This window comes from Varanus komodoensis, unplaced genomic scaffold, assembly GCF_004798865.1.
Source record: "Varanus komodoensis strain SLA01 unplaced genomic scaffold, ASM479886v1 scaffold53, whole genome shotgun sequence".
Taxonomy (NCBI): Eukaryota; Metazoa; Chordata; class Lepidosauria; order Squamata; family Varanidae; genus Varanus; species Varanus komodoensis.
This window is the reverse complement of record NW_025336126.1, coordinates 5,119,462-5,138,302: the sequence shown is the minus strand read 5'-3', so window position 1 is coordinate 5,138,302 and position 18,841 is coordinate 5,119,462. Positions and strand designations below refer to the sequence as shown.

Genomic DNA, 18,841 nt, shown 5'->3' with positions numbered 1-18,841 from the left:
GGATGAAAAAAAATGTGGACTCATCAGAAAATTTCCTTCTCCATTTTCCTCGCACAGAAATGAAGCCCGTCCTGGTTCTCCATTCCCTAATGTGGTGCTAAGCAACAAACTAGGAAGGTACTCATTCTTAATCAGGCCGCTGCCTCATTCTCACTCAACAGCTTTAGCCAAGCTCCTGTTCTCTCAGTCCTGTCATCTGCACCCTCTTGGTTTCACAAAGGAAGTCACAGCCTTGAATTTACACGAGCTGAGCAGCGCTGACAAGAATAGGGCAGGACACTCATTCACAGAGTCACCATCAATCGGAGACCTTCTGTACAAGCTTGCTATGCCTGAGATCTGTATATGCAGCAAGTCATTTCTGATTTCAGACAGGGTTTCTGCTTTTGAAACAGTGCTTTCTATAAAAAACAAAGGAAAAAAAGCCCCACAAGGAACCCCACCCCCCAACCTAGCAAACTCTAGACAGGATCCAGCAGAGCCTGTTTCTTGTCCTTATTTCCACCTATAATACTAGATAAATTCTGTGCAGCACTGCGAATACATTCAAGTAGTAGATAATGCAAATTACCTTCCAACCCAACTTTTGCGGATCACAGCAAGAAAACATGTACCCAGCCAGTCGTTACTCCACGAAAACGCACCAAAATCTAATCTTGCCCATTTCCTAGATTTTGTGCACTCTCCACAATTCTAAAATGTTGAAATTCCTTTTCCACAATTTCATTACTGATAGTGCCAACTTTAAGGTCAAATGTATTGGAGATCTGTGTATTTTTGGCACAGTTTGCCTTGCCTTTGGGCCCACTTTCCCCTGAAATGCAGCCCTCAAGAAGCTGATTTTGGCCTGCCGGATGACAAATTCACATGAGGCAAGGCTATCAATGGCCACCCCTCGGATCAGAACCGGTACACCTATGTACCCCGGTTGCTGTGGATCATGTGCTGCCGCACTCATAGCCTGGCAGGAGGTTTCCTGTGGTTGGCTGGTGTGTGAACAAAAAGAGGCCTTGTGCACTGATCCAGCATGGCTCTTCTGCTGCTTGAGACTTAGCTTGGGATGTCTGGGTTTTGCTTTTAAATCACCATTTTTCTTCCAAAAGGTAAAATGATGTTTCCTTTATTTTCATACAAACTCCCCAAAAAATAAACAAAACAAAGACACAGATGAAAAAACAGTACCTCAAGAGTATTTTTTTTAAAAAAAGGATGGAGATTTGAAGAGACAGAGAGGGTCTGAGCAGTCCAACTAGTCCACAGTAGAAAAATAAATCTTAAGTGGGAAGGGCTGGGTGCAGCAGGAACGAGGAGGGGGAAAGTACCTGTGTGAAGGCATAAATTCATAATGGGTTTCGTTCATCTGGGCGGCAGAGCCATTATAATGTGCGGCCAGTCCCCAAGCTGAGGGTAGGGCAGGGAAAAGAGTGACAAATAATATAAATATATTTTTGGGCTAGGAAGAGGGAGCTAACCTTCCCCTCCCCGCTGCACCAACAGAGATGGGGCAGGAGAGGGCATTACATTCCGAGACTTCATACATTCAGCAAGAAGGGTTGGGGTGCAAAAGGCTGTGTTAGGAATCAGTTTTTTGGGGGGTAGTACCACTCCCCACTGACCCCTTCCATGTAGTGTTTACCGTGAGCTATTATTCCTGCTCAGTTGCAAGTGGTGGGAAGGAAGGAGGAAATGGGGAAGAACAGACCCATTTCTTAGCAACTGAAACAGGGCTAAAGTAGTGCGTACCAAGCTGTTGCAATTTGGGAACATCAGAAATTGGAGGCAGGGGAGAGGGGGAAGCATACCTACATTTTGGGGGCAAGCAACAGGATTCACGTTTGCTCCATACCAAGGTAATGGGGAAAGGGGAAATTGAGGGGGTAAGGCCAGTCCCCACCTCAAAAGGTTACTGGAGGAAAGTCTAGAGTTCTATTGGGTATGCAAACCCATCTCACACCCATAGTCAGGGTTAGATCTCCACCTGGTGCTGGGCGTAATAACAGCTCGTTCCCTTCTCTCTCTCTCTCTCTCTCTCTCTCTCTCTCTCTCTCTCTCTCTCATCTCCATGAGACTCAGACAAACGAGTACTGGTTGTTCACAGCCCTGGCTCGACCTTCGGACTCCTCTGGCAGGGGAAGGGATCCCCCTCCTCTTACAGCCGCTCCCTCATCCACCTCTTGCTCCGTCCGGCCCTCCTCCTCAATTTGCCCCTCAGCCTCCGGCAAGCCCTGGTCAGGGGGAGCATGAGGTGGCCGAGCTGGGGGGAGTGGAGGCGGCGGTGGTGGCAGGTTACGAGAGGTGTTCGGTTCTGTGGAGAAAGCAGAGAGAGGTGGTTGGACAGAGAGACAGGCTGGCATCGGGTTAGGAAAAGAACGGGGACGGAGGACCACATGCATCACTGGAGGGCCCCAGATGTGGCACTGGACGGTTCCTCCCACCAAAGCTTCTGTGAGCAGTTCCAAGGTTATCTATACCCAGCAACGCCAAACAGCAAGCACCATCACCTGGAGAGTGCCTAGTAAGCAAGGAATATGGCAGAGGCCAGCCAGCACCATTGTGTCCTATGTGGGCCTCGACCACCTGTGCAGCAGTAGTGGCTTCTCACTGCTGAAGGGATGCGTGTGATTTAATCACGTTACACAAAATTGCAGTCCCTTTGTGCAGCTTGTTCTGCTTCGACATGATACCGTGTTCAAAATATCTGTCGGTGAGTTGGCATATTTAATAACAACTTTCACTTTTTAAAAATCAGAGCCAGTGAACTGTATGTTTTAATTAAATCTGAGCAAATTTGCGTATTGAAGGTACTTATTTTCAGCTGATATATATTACTTAATGCATTATTTATGTTCTTTCCAGTAGCTGAAGCTCTCTGGGTGGTATTACAATTCATAGTTTAGCAAGCACCATTTGGGCAGAAACACTCCCTCTTCCAGAAACTGAGACTCTTCTAAGAGAATGCCAATCCCACACATTGTTTTACATGTAGAACACCAACCCCAAAAGACTTCTGGCTGGTTTAACAGTGAAGCGTTTGTAATTAAAGTACTTTGAGCCTGACCTTAAAGCTCTGATTTATATTTATTATTATAAATACAAAGATTGAGTAGAGAAGAGAGACAGAAGCTGCTCTGCTGAAGTTCTTTCTTATCTGCACTGAAATTTACAATTTTCAATCCCTGAGTTTATACAAACAACTCCAACCACAATTAGCATCAAGCTAATTTCAGTGAAACAGCTTTTGCTGAGGAATTGGATAGAAACCATGCAGGAAGGAGAAACAATGAGCTTTATAGATGGTGTGGATTCAGATTTAGTTTTATTCTTTCATTTTTGGTGCTGACACATTCCCTGCAGGCACCACCCTGGCTGAGATTGCAGTTGGAAGTATAAAAATGTTCGAGTTCTGCTAAATCACGAAGAGGTGCAAGGCATGCTATGCCGAGGGCTGGAGCTCCGTCTCCTGGTCCATGGGCCCCGGAGCAATCATCCAGGGGGTCCTAAACATTTGCCAGGCATTGCCCAGACACTCACCTCTGGAGTCCTATTAGAAGGAACTAAGTCAACAATCTGCGTTTCCAGGATCCCCAGTTCTGCATGTAACTTCAAACACTCCATGTGAATGAAAGCATCAGACACCTGTGCCTTGGCATTACTCAGCTGTATTACTTGCAAAATAATAAGCAGGCCAAGTGTTTGTCCTCAGTGCTGAGTATTTCACATGACTAAAGCTTTTCACTCCCTGTAGACATATTTCATTCCTCAACTGGGCACGCCACACAGCTAGAAAACTAACAATTGGCTTTACGAGAAACTTCTGCTGAGTGGCCGCAACAAACTTGTAACGCTGAAATGGTTTAGGCTCTGTTATGAAGCTTACGTGTGCATTTCAAAAGTGTGTTTTCTCTTCCCCTTGTTCCTCCTCCACAAAATAATTGCACAGAACACAGGCATAAGTCACAGCTCACCTACCTTGTTTTCCCATTTCTCCCACCTGAGAGGAAGGCGCCCTCTCAATCCTGTAGCTTCCTTTTAGTGTTCCGTTGAAAAAAACAGAGTTAAGACAACCATGCTGGTCACATGGAAGGCAGGAATTGCCCAGTTTGGCATTTCCCTCAGCCTTAAGTGCTCCTAATGGGATGTCTTTCCTCTACACTAAAATGTAGGGCTCGGGGGCCATCAAATTCGGACTCTTGGCAGCCATGCATGGACGGCAGGCAGACTGCAGGGCTGGAGGGAGCAGCAGAAGAGGGAGTGCTACTAGGTCGCAGGAGGCTGGGTGTTTTCGGCAGAGTACTGCTCTTCAGCGTACTGCGGTACCCAATGTGGTCAGACTGTACACAAGGGCACCATTACGTTAATTGAGACTATGGCTGTAAAGAGGCAGAGCCACGCTTGCTTGCTAAAGAGCCCATGCTTTCCCTTTGGACTCCTCCAGGAGGTTCTGTGGGCCAGGCCAGATGGAGAACCTCCATAGGCCACAGGAGGCCCATAACCCAGTGGTTCCTCATCCTTGGTATACAGAGTGTACAACGCAGGTGTGCAGTAGGTAACTGACTCTACTCCCCCCACACATATTTTAGCACTGTCTCTGATAGAAGACTTCTATCTCTGGTAGAAGTTCCATGGGAAAACAAGCTGATCCCACCAGCTCAGTGTGTGCGCACCCTGATCTCACTCTGCACAGTCTACGCTAACTGGCCGTTGCTTTCCTGGGGTTTCAAGAAAGTGTTGTTCCCAGCGCTACCTGGAGATGCTGGAAGGGCCACCCTCCCCATGCGAAATGCCTCCCCTGCCTCCAGGAGCCACAGACACAGTGGATGGTGTGGGTATTACACACTTGCACAACCCATGGATAGCGATGGGCTATGGCATGGGGCCGTGACACACACACACACGCTCATCATATCCCTGCCTTGCTCCCACGGAAGCTCTGGCACACTTACACGCAGTCACCCGCAGAGGCAGCAGCAAGGATGGAGATGAGGTTGGGGGGCGAGTCGGGGTCCCCACTGAACCCAGACACTGGCGCTCGGCTCCCAGCCCGGTCCCGGCCTGTGACAAAGATGCCCACGTCAGAAAGAGGGATTGCGGGTGGGGGGAGAGGGGGGAGGGGGCGAGGGTGGGGAGGGGGCGTGTCCTGCGGGGCATATGCGTTCCACACAGGGCTGGAGCAGGAGACTGGGGCGGGGCGTGGGGCGTGGGGGGGCGTGTTTGGAGTCACAATGGAAGCAGATGGGTGGGAGATGGAGCATGGCATGGACTGGCAACAGTGTCTATGCTCTGCCCACCCCGAGACGCTGTTCCTTCCGTGCTCACCGTGCAGCCGCTGTGAAGCAACCACGTAGCTGACAAGCGTCACGTCGCTGGAGCCGCCTGATTCCAGGGGGATGGGGTGGACCCGGAAGTGCTCCAGCATGTCGAAGATGGTCTGAAACCAGAGGTGCTGAACCCGGCACTGCCCGTCCTCATTAAGGGAGAGACGCAGGTGCTGCCCGCAGGGAAAGAGAGCTGGGTGAAGGGCTGCTCGCCACCCACGGAGCCTGCGGACCCACCCCAGCCCCGTCTGAGAGAACTGCACGCATGCAAGCACTCACCTTGGCCTTGCCCTGGAAGTTAAAGGTCAGGACATATTCACCACGCCGTGTCTCACTTTGACGGACTAAGAAAACGCCGTGGCTGCTGGCTCCCCCTGCTAACACCAGCTGGGCTGCTTTGAGACGTGAGAGGGTGCCATGGAACCAGGGGTACTCGGAGAGGGGGTGCTCTGTGTCACCAAGACTTCCCCCACCTGGATCGGGCTCCCCTTGGAAGAGGAAGGAACCTGAGGCAGGGAGAGAGGCAGCAGGAGACTCCCAAAACCCATCTGGAGAATTCTAGATCCATCGCATTTTTACAACACTCTAGCTTGGCGTGAGCCATCGGCTATGCTCACCCTGACGCCATAAAAACCTCAAAGCCGGGGGGGGTCAGGGAGAGAGGGTGCAAGGCGAGCAAGCAAGGCTTAATTTGCCAGCATCGCCCATTCTGCCCACTCTGCACACCAGCTCCACCTGCTGGGGGCTCGGTGCCTGTCCACTGCCAGCCTGCAACTCCCAGGAGGGTTCTTGTGGCCCTCCCTTCCCCACCCTGAGCCTTACTGCATTAGGCCCCTCTTGGAATCTGGAAGGGTGTGCAACTGTTACCTGTGGTGTCAGGAGTTTCGGGGAAAGTCGTATGGAGAAGGCCAGTGGGAAATGGACCTTCATCGATCGGCACCCGAGGTGGCAGCTCTGGCGGAAGCAGCTCCATTGAGTCAAAGTGCGAGGCAGCGATGGAGACCGAGCTGGGGGACATGGAGGCTGAGGGGCGTTCCATCAGTCCACCATAGGCACCTGGGACAGAGCAGACATGCTACACGCCTGACATCTCGTATATTCCTTTTCTAAGACACAAGGCAACGCTTTGCCACGTACGTACCGGAGAAAGAATAAATCTGTATCTTCAAATTCGATTTAAACACATGCGATACTAAAAATGGCCTGTCCTTCGAAGAATGGGATGATATGGTTGGGCCTAGATTTAGTTGGAGTAGATCTAAATTTCTTTGTGTTAAAAATAAGTTTCTGAATTGTGCTGTGGCCCAAACAGAGCCCCCAGTGCAACCTACACTAACTACTTGCAACAGTTGGAAAACTTCCAGTGGAACTTGAGTTAGGCATGACTGAAGTCCCACTGATGTCAAGAGGTCTCCACTTAGGTTGTCCTAAAATGAGACCTAACCCATAGTCTGTGCTGGGCAGGTATGCAAATGTATATCAAATCAACCAACCCGTTCACCGCTATCTAGGCTGAGGTGGAAATTCGTTTTTAAAAACTCTTAAGGGTGCAATTTTATGCAAGTTTATATAAAAACAAACACCTACAACTCAGAGATACCAGCTGGCAAATGCTAGGAATTGTAGGCGTTTATTTCTGCTTAAACATTCATAAGATCGTGCCCTTAAAATTTGCAGTATTTCTTACAAATCAGCAACAAGGAAAGGGTGGGAACATGCAATGAAAAGCTCAAGGCACTTCTCGCAAATCTTGATGATAATGTGGATGATGTTTCAGTATATGCTGCTGCAAACTATGGCAATGAAGGAAAACCAGACTTAATGCCCACACATTAATCCTTGGGAGAGATGATGGGAGAGGGAAGATCTGTATACTCACATCTGGACTTAGATTAAACTTTACCCCTCCCTCCTTCCCTCCCTCCCTCCAGGGAGCCCTCTACATGGTCAATGTACTTTAATCCTGGTCCATATAGGGAAAGTAATAACCTTGCTGTGGGGGAAATATTAATTATCAAAGTCAGCTTCAATTCAGGAAAATGCATTTTCACTATACAAACGGAGATTTCTTACAGATCACAGGATATTACTTGCTTTTAAGAAACTTGGGGCAACTGAGAAAACATAAATGGGATGTTACTACCTGTACTTCAACTACATTTCCTAAACTAGTATTTTTACAACATTACTTCAATAAATAGGAAACTTTTATTTAATAACATAATAAACAATCTTTTCTTACGTATGCAAATATTCATATTAAGGTCTTCAATCTTTTCCAAGTACTATAAAGTACTACATACCCAAATATTTTATCACATAATCTATTTAGTACTACATATATGCAGATATGCTCAAAGTCACAAATTATTCTTAGATTTCCCTGGGTCTATGGTGCATTATATTTTTTATAAATGAGTTCTTCAAAAGTTTTCTTCTTTAAAAGATCACCTCCTTTGTTTTCACTTCTTTGTATCTTACTTATTTGGTTAATGTTACTATTTTCCATAGCTTCAATAGCCTTTTTTTTTTTTTAAAGAGGGGGTACCCCAGTGCTCCTTCATTTGGTGCCTATCAATATTTTTGCTGCTCTAAATCAATTCCAAACAAATTCTTTCATGTATCCTAGTAGCATAATAATCAGATGTAGTGGAATTTCATAACCAAACACAGAATCCATCAAGCTGCATGTGCTCCCAGAAATGTGTTTACCTTGGGACAAATTCACCATAAGTGTAAAGGAAAAAAATGCCTTTTCTGTTTCATATCATCAGGACTGATCTATTCCTTGCTTGTGAATTTTAAACAGACTTTCAGCATAAGATAAACCATTAACACATAATCTCAAATCAATTTTATCTATTCTTTCTACACTACACCTTTAGCAAAAATGTACAGCAGTGTCTAGTCTGATACCACTTTCCCAGCCATATTCTCCATAAATTCATACTGCCTAGATATTATACATGGTCATTACCTGTAATATTTTTGTCCTTAGAGAAAAAAGGTAGGTATTTTTAATTTGACTTCCTTGTTTTTATCATATGCATGTAAGCTACTTTGTGCCAGAATAATTATAATTAAATAATAATAAAAGCCTAGATAAAAGGAACTAGGATACACCATGCATAAATGATGGAATTCACTTCCACAAACTGTAGGGATACCCACCAGTTTAAAAGAATGTAAAAGTGGATTGGACTGATGGAGGATAAAGTCTACAGCGGCTGTTAGTCCAGAGGACTATATGGAAATGTTATATACCAGTTGCTGCATGAGTGGAAGGGGGCTGCTGTGCACGTGTCTTGCTTGCAGGTTTCTGTGAGCAGCTGGTTGACCGTTGTGTGAACAGAATGTTGAACCAAGATGGACCTTTGATCTGATCCAACGGGGCTGTCCCTATTAATATTCTAAGAATCCCCTCCCTCCTCAGTTTAATCAGCCCCCCTCACAACAACCTTGAGAGGTAGAGAGGTAGGTTAGACCAAAAGATATTGACCAGTCCAAAGTCAGTATCCTGCATAGCCAAACGGGGATTCAAATCCAGGTGTCCTCAGCCCTAGTCTGACACTCAAATGTGCTGTGTCACACTCAGCTCTAACCACTTTAACACGCTTACTGGTGGCGTGTGGTTAGGCAGGACTCACTTTCAGCCAACTAAAAGGAAACTTTTGCTACCTGGAAAGCAAATCTTTTGCTTTGCTTTTCCATCCTATGGATAAGCCTATTGCATGGATTCGGATGGAGGCTTCAGCGAGATGTCCTGATCCTTAGCAGATTCCAAAAATTACCACATCTCAAAGCAATCTGCTTCATTGGTTCTGTTCTAGGGTAAGCTGATCTGATGATTAGTTCTCCAGCTGTCCCCCACCCCCTCTGCTGCCAAGGTAGTAATATCCCAGATCCTAGAAAACCACTGGGTCCCCCAGTCCTATAGTGCCATTTTGTCAATGTACTCAAGACATTTCAGCTTGTAAGTCATGGCTTCGTTGAATAAAAGTGATATAAAAGGGGCAAAATAGGCAGAGGAAAATTAAAAATTCAGCCTCCTGGGTGAAGTGAAATAGCTGCTACGTGAAACAGTTCTGGAAGAAGAAAAGCCAAACCGCCATTTGTCCCAGCCAGAGAATGGCGTGACCTTCCCATCTCGCCTCTCCTGTAAATGCACCCAGGCAAGATAATGGCAGATTTAGGGGAAGGCTTCACTGGATTATGCCACAGGGCCAATACTCTGCATCCATTTTAGTGGGCTGATAGTGCCAGACACACGTTTCCTCACTGAGTTAAGTCAGCATTTTTAAAGGTATATAGCCTGAATTAATCTGAATGCCACTTTTCATTTCAAAAAAGCAAGCTTTACTACTGTAGCAATCACAGAGCAGGTGGTGACAGGACGCAGCCCTGAAGAGCTTGCAATGTAAAGTGTATGTTTCTAGGCCTGCTGGTGAGCCCTTGGAAGCATGCAGGGGAAGTAACTCCTGAAGAGACCACACCAGTTCAGAAACGGCCCATGATGCGTTCTACTAAGATTGGCATTCTTGAGAGAGTGGTGCCATTTCTGTGCCACAACGTAGGTAGAAAGAACTTGAGGGCACATGTGTGAGGGCACCTCCACAGCAAGAGCCTCCCAGGACACAAAAATAAATGGGCCAGCCCCAAAAGTGGTCGATTTCAACTTCAAATACTTGTTGAAATGTTTGCTAAGGGACTAAGAAGGGCACAATGTTGTGTGTGTGTGTGTGCACACGTATGTGTGCAAGGTGGCAGGGGGTGGAGAGAGAGAGTTTCATACCTTGGCTGAGCTGTTCACTGCTCTCACTCGGCACCATGGGAAGTTCCCGGCTGGGCATACTTTCTGAGTGGTTCATGCACGGCTGCTCCAGACTATCTGTGCTCTCTCTGCAAAAAAAAAAATTAAAAAATGCTATTAGCTGTGAAAGCTAAAATCAGAGCCTTTGCATGCATGCATGCATTTATTTATTTAAAACATTTTTGCCCTGTCTTTCCTGATAAAATGTCTCAGGACAGCTTACAATTATTAAGAGGCAGCACTTCAGGGGCAACACTGCAAAATACCAGATTCTGAACACTAACAAGATGATGCTCTGTTTGTAAGCTTCCCAGAGGCATCTGGCTCTGTATTCCTGAAAACAGAAATGCTAGGTCTTTGGTCTGATTATGTATGCACTTACTGAGTAAGAATCAAAGTTCTCCCATTCTCCTTTTACTTTCATTCTTGTCTGTCTAACAGAAGGAAGGGAAGCCTGTAGCCCTCAAGGAGTTGTTGGACTCCAACCCCCATAAGCCCCAGCCATTATAATCAATGGACAGGAATGGTGACAGTTTATTTATTACATTTATATCATACCTTTTTTCCTTCAAGGAAGGCATCTTACATAATCTACCTCACCTCATAATCTACCAGTCACCCAGCAACCTTCATGGCTGAGTGGGGACAAGGTCTTCCCAATTCCAGGTGAACACTCATCATGACACTACAGTGACTTATTTCTTTGTCCCACAGTAGCTGGAGAGCTGCACATTCCTCACCCCAATCTACTCTGAGAGGCAGTGGTTCCGCAGGTTCCTTCCTAGCCTTACCCCCAGCAAACCCTTTAGCAGGACATCCTGGGGATTTAACTTGGGACCTTGCATTGAGCTAAGGCCCATTCCCAAAATCTGGGGCAACATACCCAAGGCCCATGCATTCCTGAATGTCTGCCAACCATGAACGCATCTGTAGTGAGTCAACCGTCTCAAGGATGTACTCCAAGGAGCTTGACAGCTGTGGGAGGGAGCAAAAAGAAAGGGGAAAATGAGTACGTGACACCTCAGGGGGAGTTGCTACTGCTGCAGCCTGTGTGTGCTCTTCACAAGCCAAGGAAAACAGAGGGAGCACGTCCCAGTGAGAAATGCAAACGTGGGCAACCGCAAGGGTGGCATCAAGGTGGTGAACCCACACATATTTCAGCATTGAAAACCATCTTTAGGAGTCACACACACATATGTGACCAACTGAAAAATATAGAACCAATCCACATGCTAGTCTTTCAGGAAAGCAGCATAAAAATTAAAGATTTGAGCCCTTCACTGCTTGTTTTGGCCTTTGATAGAAGAAAAGCGATACAAACCGAGAGAGGCTGGAGAGCTCCTTTGGCAGCCTCTTGCCTCAGTTTGCCACACAGTTCCTATGAGTTATCCTTGCTGTTTATTTATACTGCACAAACGAAGTCCCCCAGTTTATAATGCAAAGGTCACAAAAGACCCATGCTTCCCCCATTCTCACAGCAATCAGCCTGAATTGGCCGACAAACTCTAGTAGATGGTGCAGTTTGATAGCAGTCTTTCCCAATATGGTGCTCACACAAGCATGGCCAATGGTCAGGGATGATGGGAGTTACAGTTCAAATCAGCTGACAGGTTCCAAATGGGAAAAGGCTCTTTCATGCAGACGCAGTTCTCGCCCAGGGGAAAAAATGGTGGACTCCCTTCCTTACAAAGTCAAGGAAACCTGCTGAAAGGAGTGACGAGTTCAGTCACTAAAACAACAAGGTACCGCTGGAGATAGAAGGGGTAGCTGTAGGGTAACATGGAGCTGCAGATCTTGCCTAATCAGAAAAAAGAGGTGAGAAGAGAGCTTTGGCTGTGGGGCAGTACAGAATTGCAAACTGGGAGTCCCCAGGTTACGAACGTCTGAGTTATGAACAACCCATATTTACAAATGAACTGCCATAATTTACTTTTTTAAATTACTGTGGAAAATCACCATTACCATAGGGAGGGAGGGAGAGAGAGGAAGTAAAAGAGGAGAGAGGGAGGGCCTCCAAAGCATGAACCACAGAGAGAAAGCAAAAGAGGAGAGAAAGAGGACGCTAAAGCATGCCTTCCTGCCCACCCATCCAGAGAGGGAAACCCCTCTGGCTTTTCCTTGTTGCAAAGAGGAAACACTGGTGAGTTTGGGCAGGGAAGTGGGGGGCTTAGAGATATTCAAGGTATTTCCACTTTCACAGGGGTCCTTCACCTCTAACCCCCAGAAATGTGGAGAGCCAACTATGCACAATCTGACTTGCATACAGATCTGACTTAAAGCTGAATTTCCATTTTCTCAGAAACAGAGCTCGTTTGTAACCCGAGGACTTCCTGTAAATAAGTGAATTAGAGTAGGCAACTGCTCACAGTATGCACCAGGCAGGAGCACCTATATTCACTGCTGATGACAAGGATGTTGGAAAGCTAGTACCTGCAGAAAAGGGAGTTCGACTCCACGCATAACCTTGCTGAGAAGGTAACGCATGAATTTAGTCGAAGAACAGAGTAACTGAGCACATCAATACTACGACCAGCTATTACTAAATAAGGATGCCTTTTGGGAGCCACATGAAACTCATCAGACTTGCAACAGCTTATCACACCCAGCAAGCCTGGCCACTACTAATCTGCCCCACCGGGCTTTTTCCTGACCTTGAGCACAAAGGTGTTCTCTTTGTCTGGCATTTCCAGGGGCGTCGTTGTCCGCACGTCCACGACGCAGGAGCAAGCGATGCTGACCCGTGGCTTCGATGCCTGGTGGTGAAGGTAAACAGAGCTGTGACAAGCCCCCTTATTCCTACGCCAGGACACCCTGGAACACCCAGCCCTTGGCTCCCCTCGCCAAGTCTCTCCACCCCACTGTTTCTCTCCTGCCCTAACACAAGGATCCATTGCTCACCTTTGGTGGGATGTAGAACTCCAATAGGTAACCCTCCCCCTCCCCCTTCCCTGCTTTGCGTAGGAGAAGACGGCATTTCTGCCAGCGGGTCCGGCTGCCCCCTCCTGACCCATCGTCAGCTACAATGTAGTTCAGAAGGCCCTCACGCCGCACACTGGCCAGTTCCATTCGGAGGGCGGCTGGGGGGGCTTTGTGGAGCCGCAGGCGCTCAAATCTGTGAGTCCAGCGCTCAGAGTCACCCCCCCCCGAACAGTTGGAATTACTGTTGGCTCCAGGGGCTGCCCCATCTCCGCCACCAGGGGATGACTCGGCCGAAGTCTTCCACTGCAGAATGCCGCGTACGCTACCTCGGACGCTGCGGCTAACGTTGCGCAAAGAGAAGCGCTTCTTCAACTTTGGTTTGGTGGCAGTAACCGTCGCCACAGTAGACACATCTTCAGAACTGCGGGACTGACTGCTGGAGAGGCCGGAGGGTGGCCCCACAGGAGGCTCCACAGGGGAGGCGACAGATGAGTCGCTACAAGTCTCAGAGAGATCACGTGCAGAGGAGCAGCCAGTGAAGGGGGCAATGTCACATCGAGGCGGTGAGTCGCTGGCGTAGGCTCGGCTCACTTCTGCCTCAAAATGTTCCAGGAAGTGCTCAGCAAAACGGCGTGAGAAGGCAGCTTCAGCTCCTGGAGTGGCAAACTGCGGGTTCTCACCAAGGAAGGCCCGGAAACGACGGGCAAAGTCCACTGCAGCGGCACGAGCATGCACCTCACAGAATTCCCGCCAGCCCGGTGAAGGGAGAGAGGCAGGTTCTCCCACCATCCCTCCCCCTACTGGTGACAGGGGCACTGCACTCCCGTTCATGGTCGCCTGGGTTGGGCGGAGTGACAACACACCCAGTGCGGAGACTGGGCTGCTGCTGGTAACAGTGGCCTGATGACCTGCAGGAGAAGCAGAGAAGATGCTATAAAAATAACACAAGATGAAGAAACAATCTGTTCAGGTTGCTACGGATGTTTATCGTGAATGGCAGAAAAAAAATCACAGGCACTGGGGAATAATTCTAAATGCAGTTAAGCAATATTTTAATAGGGCACGATATTATGGGAATGTTTTTATTACCTGACTGTGGAAGTTGCCATTTTTCTTGCAAAGCAAGATGGTTTATTTTTGCTTTATGAGTAACTGAGGAAATAACAGCTCAGCAACACTGTTATATAGCCACTCGTTCATATAAGCTGATGAGCCCAGTATAAAACACTATACATACATCATCCATTCTCATAGTGGCACAAAGGACTCTACAATCCCACAGAAAAAACAACCCTAAATGCACAAGACTGTTTTTAAATGCAAGGAGAGGGACCTTGGAACAGGGGCTGAAGGTCAGGTTGTGCCACAAACAGAATTGGGGAGACAGTCACACAATCATAAGGCCATTGCATAAGATCCATATTAGGGCAGAACATAAACTGTGCAGATTATTCTCGTCTTTATGTAGAACAATCAGCATCAATGCTTTCACGGAGGTTCATTGTGATACTCAGAAATAAGCATTTTGTCTCCATAAAGGAAAGATACTGAACATGTTTTGATGCATCTTACAACAGGATTAGATTGCAGGATGGATCTTACTGAAGCGGCATGCCATGAATATTACATGCAAATAAACTTTGAGGTAATAAAGGTGTGATAACACAAGAATTGACCATTATTTTTAGGCTTCAGTCTGGATAATTAAGTTCAGAAAGAAAAGACAGAGATACAAATAAAGTAGAATGCAGTTTTCAAACAGACTAACAACAAATTTCTGGTAGGTAAGCTGGTTACTGGAATTGCAGCAAAAATGCTGAACTAGCTCAATCATGACCTGAGCCTGCAAGGTGATATACTCTTGAGCAAGAACATACTTGCAGGATCACTGTAAAAAGTTCCCAAGAATTCATTCTTGCTTTGAAAGTTTAACATGTTTGCAGACAATAATGGTTCTAATCAGAGGAAAATGATAATGCAAGACTGAAGTTAGCCCTTCCCTGGAATAAATGATACAAGGAATCCTCCCACCTCATGCGCTGATGTAATTTTTGTCCCCAACTGTGCTATCTTTGAATGTCTATGGAGAAATTCTGTTCTTGAAAGCCTGGCTGCTTTCAAGATCGAGGGAAAGCTTCATGCTTTCCACAAAAAGCAGCTTTTTGACCAATCTAGTACTCTCATTTACATTCTGAGAGGACAACCCACATGAGATTATCATTCCACAGATGTTCCTAAATGTTTCCATAAGCTCTGGATCAAACAGAGAGCTGTTTATTTCCACTGTAAGGTTTCACAAGGGGGCCTAATCCTTCCATAGCAAGACTAACTTACAGAAGTTCACCCAACCTTTGATAAAAGTCAAACCTAAATTGCTTCTTCTAGGGAGATGCCTACCTTAAATATGAGGATGAGCAGCAGCCAGCAGATAGTGGTTTTCAGCTTGCAGAATTTATCCCCCAAGGAAAATTGTCCTTGTAAATTTTCCCTTTTTCCAGTTCCAGAAAAAAAGGCTATTTCAACAGCATTTTTTGGTAAACTTCCTTTTGCCTATTCCAATATGCTGAATCCTCCCCTAAATGTGAAGCTCCATGAAGACAGGACAATCAACATGATGTAAATATGCAACTGATGAAGAACAGGGTAAAAGTTCCAGGGGGATTATCTCACGTGACAACAACCTGTTGACCCTCAATTACAAAAGCAAGTTTCTCAGGAGTATGATGTCCTGATAGAGAAAAGTGTTAGTTCAGAGATAGAATACATGCTTTGCATACAGAACGATTCAATGCCCAGGTTCTTTAAGAGGAACTAGAAAAGAACCCTGGCTGAAACTTTAGAGAGCTGATACTAGCCAGTGTCAGCAATGATTGGCTAGATAGACTAATAGTCTGACTCAGAATAAGAAAGCTTTCGACATGTGCTATGTAGACTAAAAAAACAGTAGAAAAAGATTCTGACGGCATCAGCTCACAAGGGTTTCAGACAACAGTGTCTTTCATCCTTATAACCCAAGAGATTCTTGTAATTAGAGACCTTCCATCAGAGTTATGGTGCCTCTCAAAACTTTTATTGGGAGCACATGAGAAAATGTAACTCAAATACAAAAGGAGTGAACAATACTGATGGAAGGCCAGGAGAAAAAAACATGATAAAGATGTGGTGGTGTGATTTGCACTTTGTGGCTTCTCTCCTTATTACAGCACTATAAAGGAAAATTGCTATTGGAAAATTACACTTGGCGAAATGCTCAGTATTGTGGGAGATGCAGAGTGACCCTACACATGCATCTTTTTCGACGCAAAGCCCAGCCAGTTCCACGGCGTTACTCCGAGTAAAAGTGTACACCACTCCAGCATGAGCAGCAGAGATAAACGCTTCCAGGTCCTGCACCTGGTAGCTGGAAGCATCCTTCCTAGGAAGGAGACGAGGCGGGGGCAGAGGAGTTGCCCCTCCTCGTCGGGGAAGGGGAAGGTGTGCTGGCGAGGAAAGAGACCCTCCACGCACACCGAGGGAAAGGGGTAGGGGGTCCCCTTCGGCTTCGTCCATCCGTCACTTACCATCCCGGCCTTGGGTCCCTTCCAGAAGGAAGGGTTTGTCTGTCCGTCGCTCTCCCTGTCTTTCCCGCGCCACTTCCGCTTCCGGGTTTCCCTTTGTCATGTGACACTGTTTTCTCCCTTTCACTTCCGTCTTCGTCATCGACCCGGACGAAGAAAGGGGCTAAAGGCTAAAGCGATTTTTATGAAGAAAAAAAAAACCTTAGAGAGCATACGTATCTACGCCTAGAGCGGTCCTTCACATAGCTCTCATTTACTATTGGTTCAAGTTGTTGCCATGGCAGCCCGTGACATAGACGTAACATCGGCTTTTGTGAAGGTCGGGAGAGTTCTTTGGTGTGCTGTCTGTCTCTCTCGCGCTCTCTGCCGTTGCCAGGACGACGACGCAGGAGCATCACCCTTTCCCTCCGCAAATGTAGGCATATCTTCTCGGAAGCAAATCCCACGGGTGCTCGATGGTGCTTTCTCCCAAGGCACTGAGCACAAAATCGCAGCGCGCGTTTTGACTTACGGGCGCATACAGAGTGCTTTCCCTCGCCACTCAATCCTCACAGTCAACCCTACAACTTGTAGGATCTCCACACCAGAGGCTGTGGCTGGCTACCGCTCTTTATTTCATTTCTAATCCCAATGCTTGCACTATTATTAATTTGTAATTCATTCATTCTTATTAGTAACCTACGGAGTTATTCCATCTGCCTGAGATCCTTTTACAAAAGGCCATGGAAGAGCTTTGCCCAACCTGATGCCATTCAAAAGTTTTGGACTACAACGTCTTGCATTCCTGCCCCTTTACTGTGACAGCTGGGACTGATGGGAGCTGTAGTCCAAAACATTGAGAAGTCATCAGTTCAGGAAGACTGTTAAAGAGTGCCGAATCAAGAATATGAGTACTTGTAACAAAATGACTCCACAAGTGGAAAACAGGATGGTTTTGCAGTGATTTGTTCATCATAAAGCCAGCTATGTACAAACTGATTATATCACCATGTTGCTTGCCCAGGTGCAGCAGTCAAGGAACAGAGACACATAAGGCTACTGCGTCAGACTATGTACCTAACCATTACTGTCAACACAGGTTGGCAGGTGTTCTCAAGGAGTTCAGACAGGACATTTTCTACCACACTGGGATCCAGCCTAAAACCTTGTTCAAAATAGAGCTGCCAGGCTGCTGACGGGGACTGGGCGTTATGTTCATATGACTCCAGTCCTCCTTCAGCTTCACTGGCTTCCCATTGAAGTCCAGGCCCAAGTCAAGGTGTTGGTGATGACCTATAAAGCCCTAAACGGCTTGGGTCCTGGTTACCTGAAGTAGCACTTACATCCATATATGCCTGCCCGCCCCTTGAGATCTGCGGGAGAGGCCTTTCTCCGGGAACACTTTGTGAAGGATATTAGGAGGGTATGTACTCGGAGGAGGGCTTTCTCTGCGGTGGCACCCAATCTATGGAATGCGCTCCCGAGAGAGGTCCGCCTGGCGCCATCATTATTTGTTTTTCGGCGCCAGGCAAAGACCTTTTTATTTAAGCGTCATTTTAATTGTTAACAGTATTTGCTTATTTTATCTGGCCAGGGCAACTTCTTTTATATTGTTATTTATTTTATATTGCTATTTTTATATTGTTATTTTTGTGTTTTACCTCATGTTGTGAGCCGCCCCAAGGCTTCGGCGAATGGGGCGGCATAGAAATGTTTTAATAAAATAAAATAAAATAAAATAAAATAAACCTGTGTGCAATACATGTGCTATACTACCGCGCTACAGCCCCTCCCTCTGGAAATAGGTCTGACATCCCTTTGACCTTGTTTCTTTGATACATATGCCCTGCCTCCAGGCCTTTGGATCATTTCTATTGCTGATTGTGTTCTGTGCATGGTGAGTGGCATCTTATCAGCATAAGTGCAGCTGGCCAGCAGAATCTAACAGCATCAAAGTCACCTCCTAACACCATTGAACTGAGCTACTGTTACACCAGGTAATCTTGGAGAACAATACATCTCAAGAGGAGGCGCTTGTCCTTGCCCCCCAATCTTTTGCTGGGGTTTAAAACACGCTGCTGGAGAAAGGAAGCCTTGTTTTTTACACAAACATGACTTAGAAAGGAAAGTTTATTCAGCAGAAAATGCAGAGCAGGCACACGCTTTTAATCCTAGTTTGTCTAGACATCAAATATTCCTGCCGCATCTCAATCTTACTCTGTATTACAAAAGAAATAAGGTGCTTCCTGCCTAACTGGGAC

The 18,841-nt window shown here is 46.6% G+C and overlaps 1 protein-coding gene across 3 annotated transcripts; it reads right to left on the bottom strand.

The window, feature by feature from the left end:
• Nucleotides 1–2,196: 2,196 nt before the first annotated feature.
• On the bottom strand, nt 2,197–16,674 carry SH2B1 (SH2B adaptor protein 1). 3 transcript variants are annotated; one of them, XM_044447934.1, is made up of 11 exons: nt 16,605–16,674; nt 15,442–15,772; nt 13,024–13,952; nt 12,777–12,878; nt 11,009–11,100; nt 10,108–10,214; nt 6,183–6,371; nt 5,595–5,821; nt 5,317–5,488; nt 4,944–5,052; nt 2,197–2,305 (listed from the first exon to the last, which is right to left on the bottom strand). In XM_044447934.1, the coding sequence occupies exons 3-11, from the start codon at nt 13,873–13,875 to the stop codon at nt 2,287–2,289; spliced, it is 1,869 nt and encodes a 622-aa protein (XP_044303869.1). In that variant the 5' UTR covers nt 13,876–13,952; nt 15,442–15,772; nt 16,605–16,674; the 3' UTR covers nt 2,197–2,286. The 3 variants fall into 3 exon arrangements, with proteins under 3 accessions (XP_044303869.1, XP_044303868.1, XP_044303870.1); XM_044447933.1 differs by lacking the exon at nt 15,442–15,772; XM_044447935.1 differs by lacking the exon at nt 16,605–16,674 and having other exon boundaries at nt 15,442–16,547.
• Between the last annotated feature and the right edge of the window lie 2,167 nt (nt 16,675–18,841).

Coding starts and splice junctions, on each gene's coding strand:
- SH2B1 (XM_044447934.1), bottom strand. CDS start 13,875: ATGAACGGGAGTGCAGTGCCCCTGTCACCAGTAGGGGGAGGGATGGTG. Junction 10,215..11,008: donor CAGGAATGCATGGGCCTTGG/GTATGTTGCCCC, acceptor TTTTTTTTGCAG/AGAGAGCACAGATAGTCTGG. Junction 5,489..5,594: donor ACTTCCAGGGCAAGGCCAAG/GTGAGTGCTTGC, acceptor CCCTGCGGGCAG/CACCTGCGTCTCTCCCTTAA.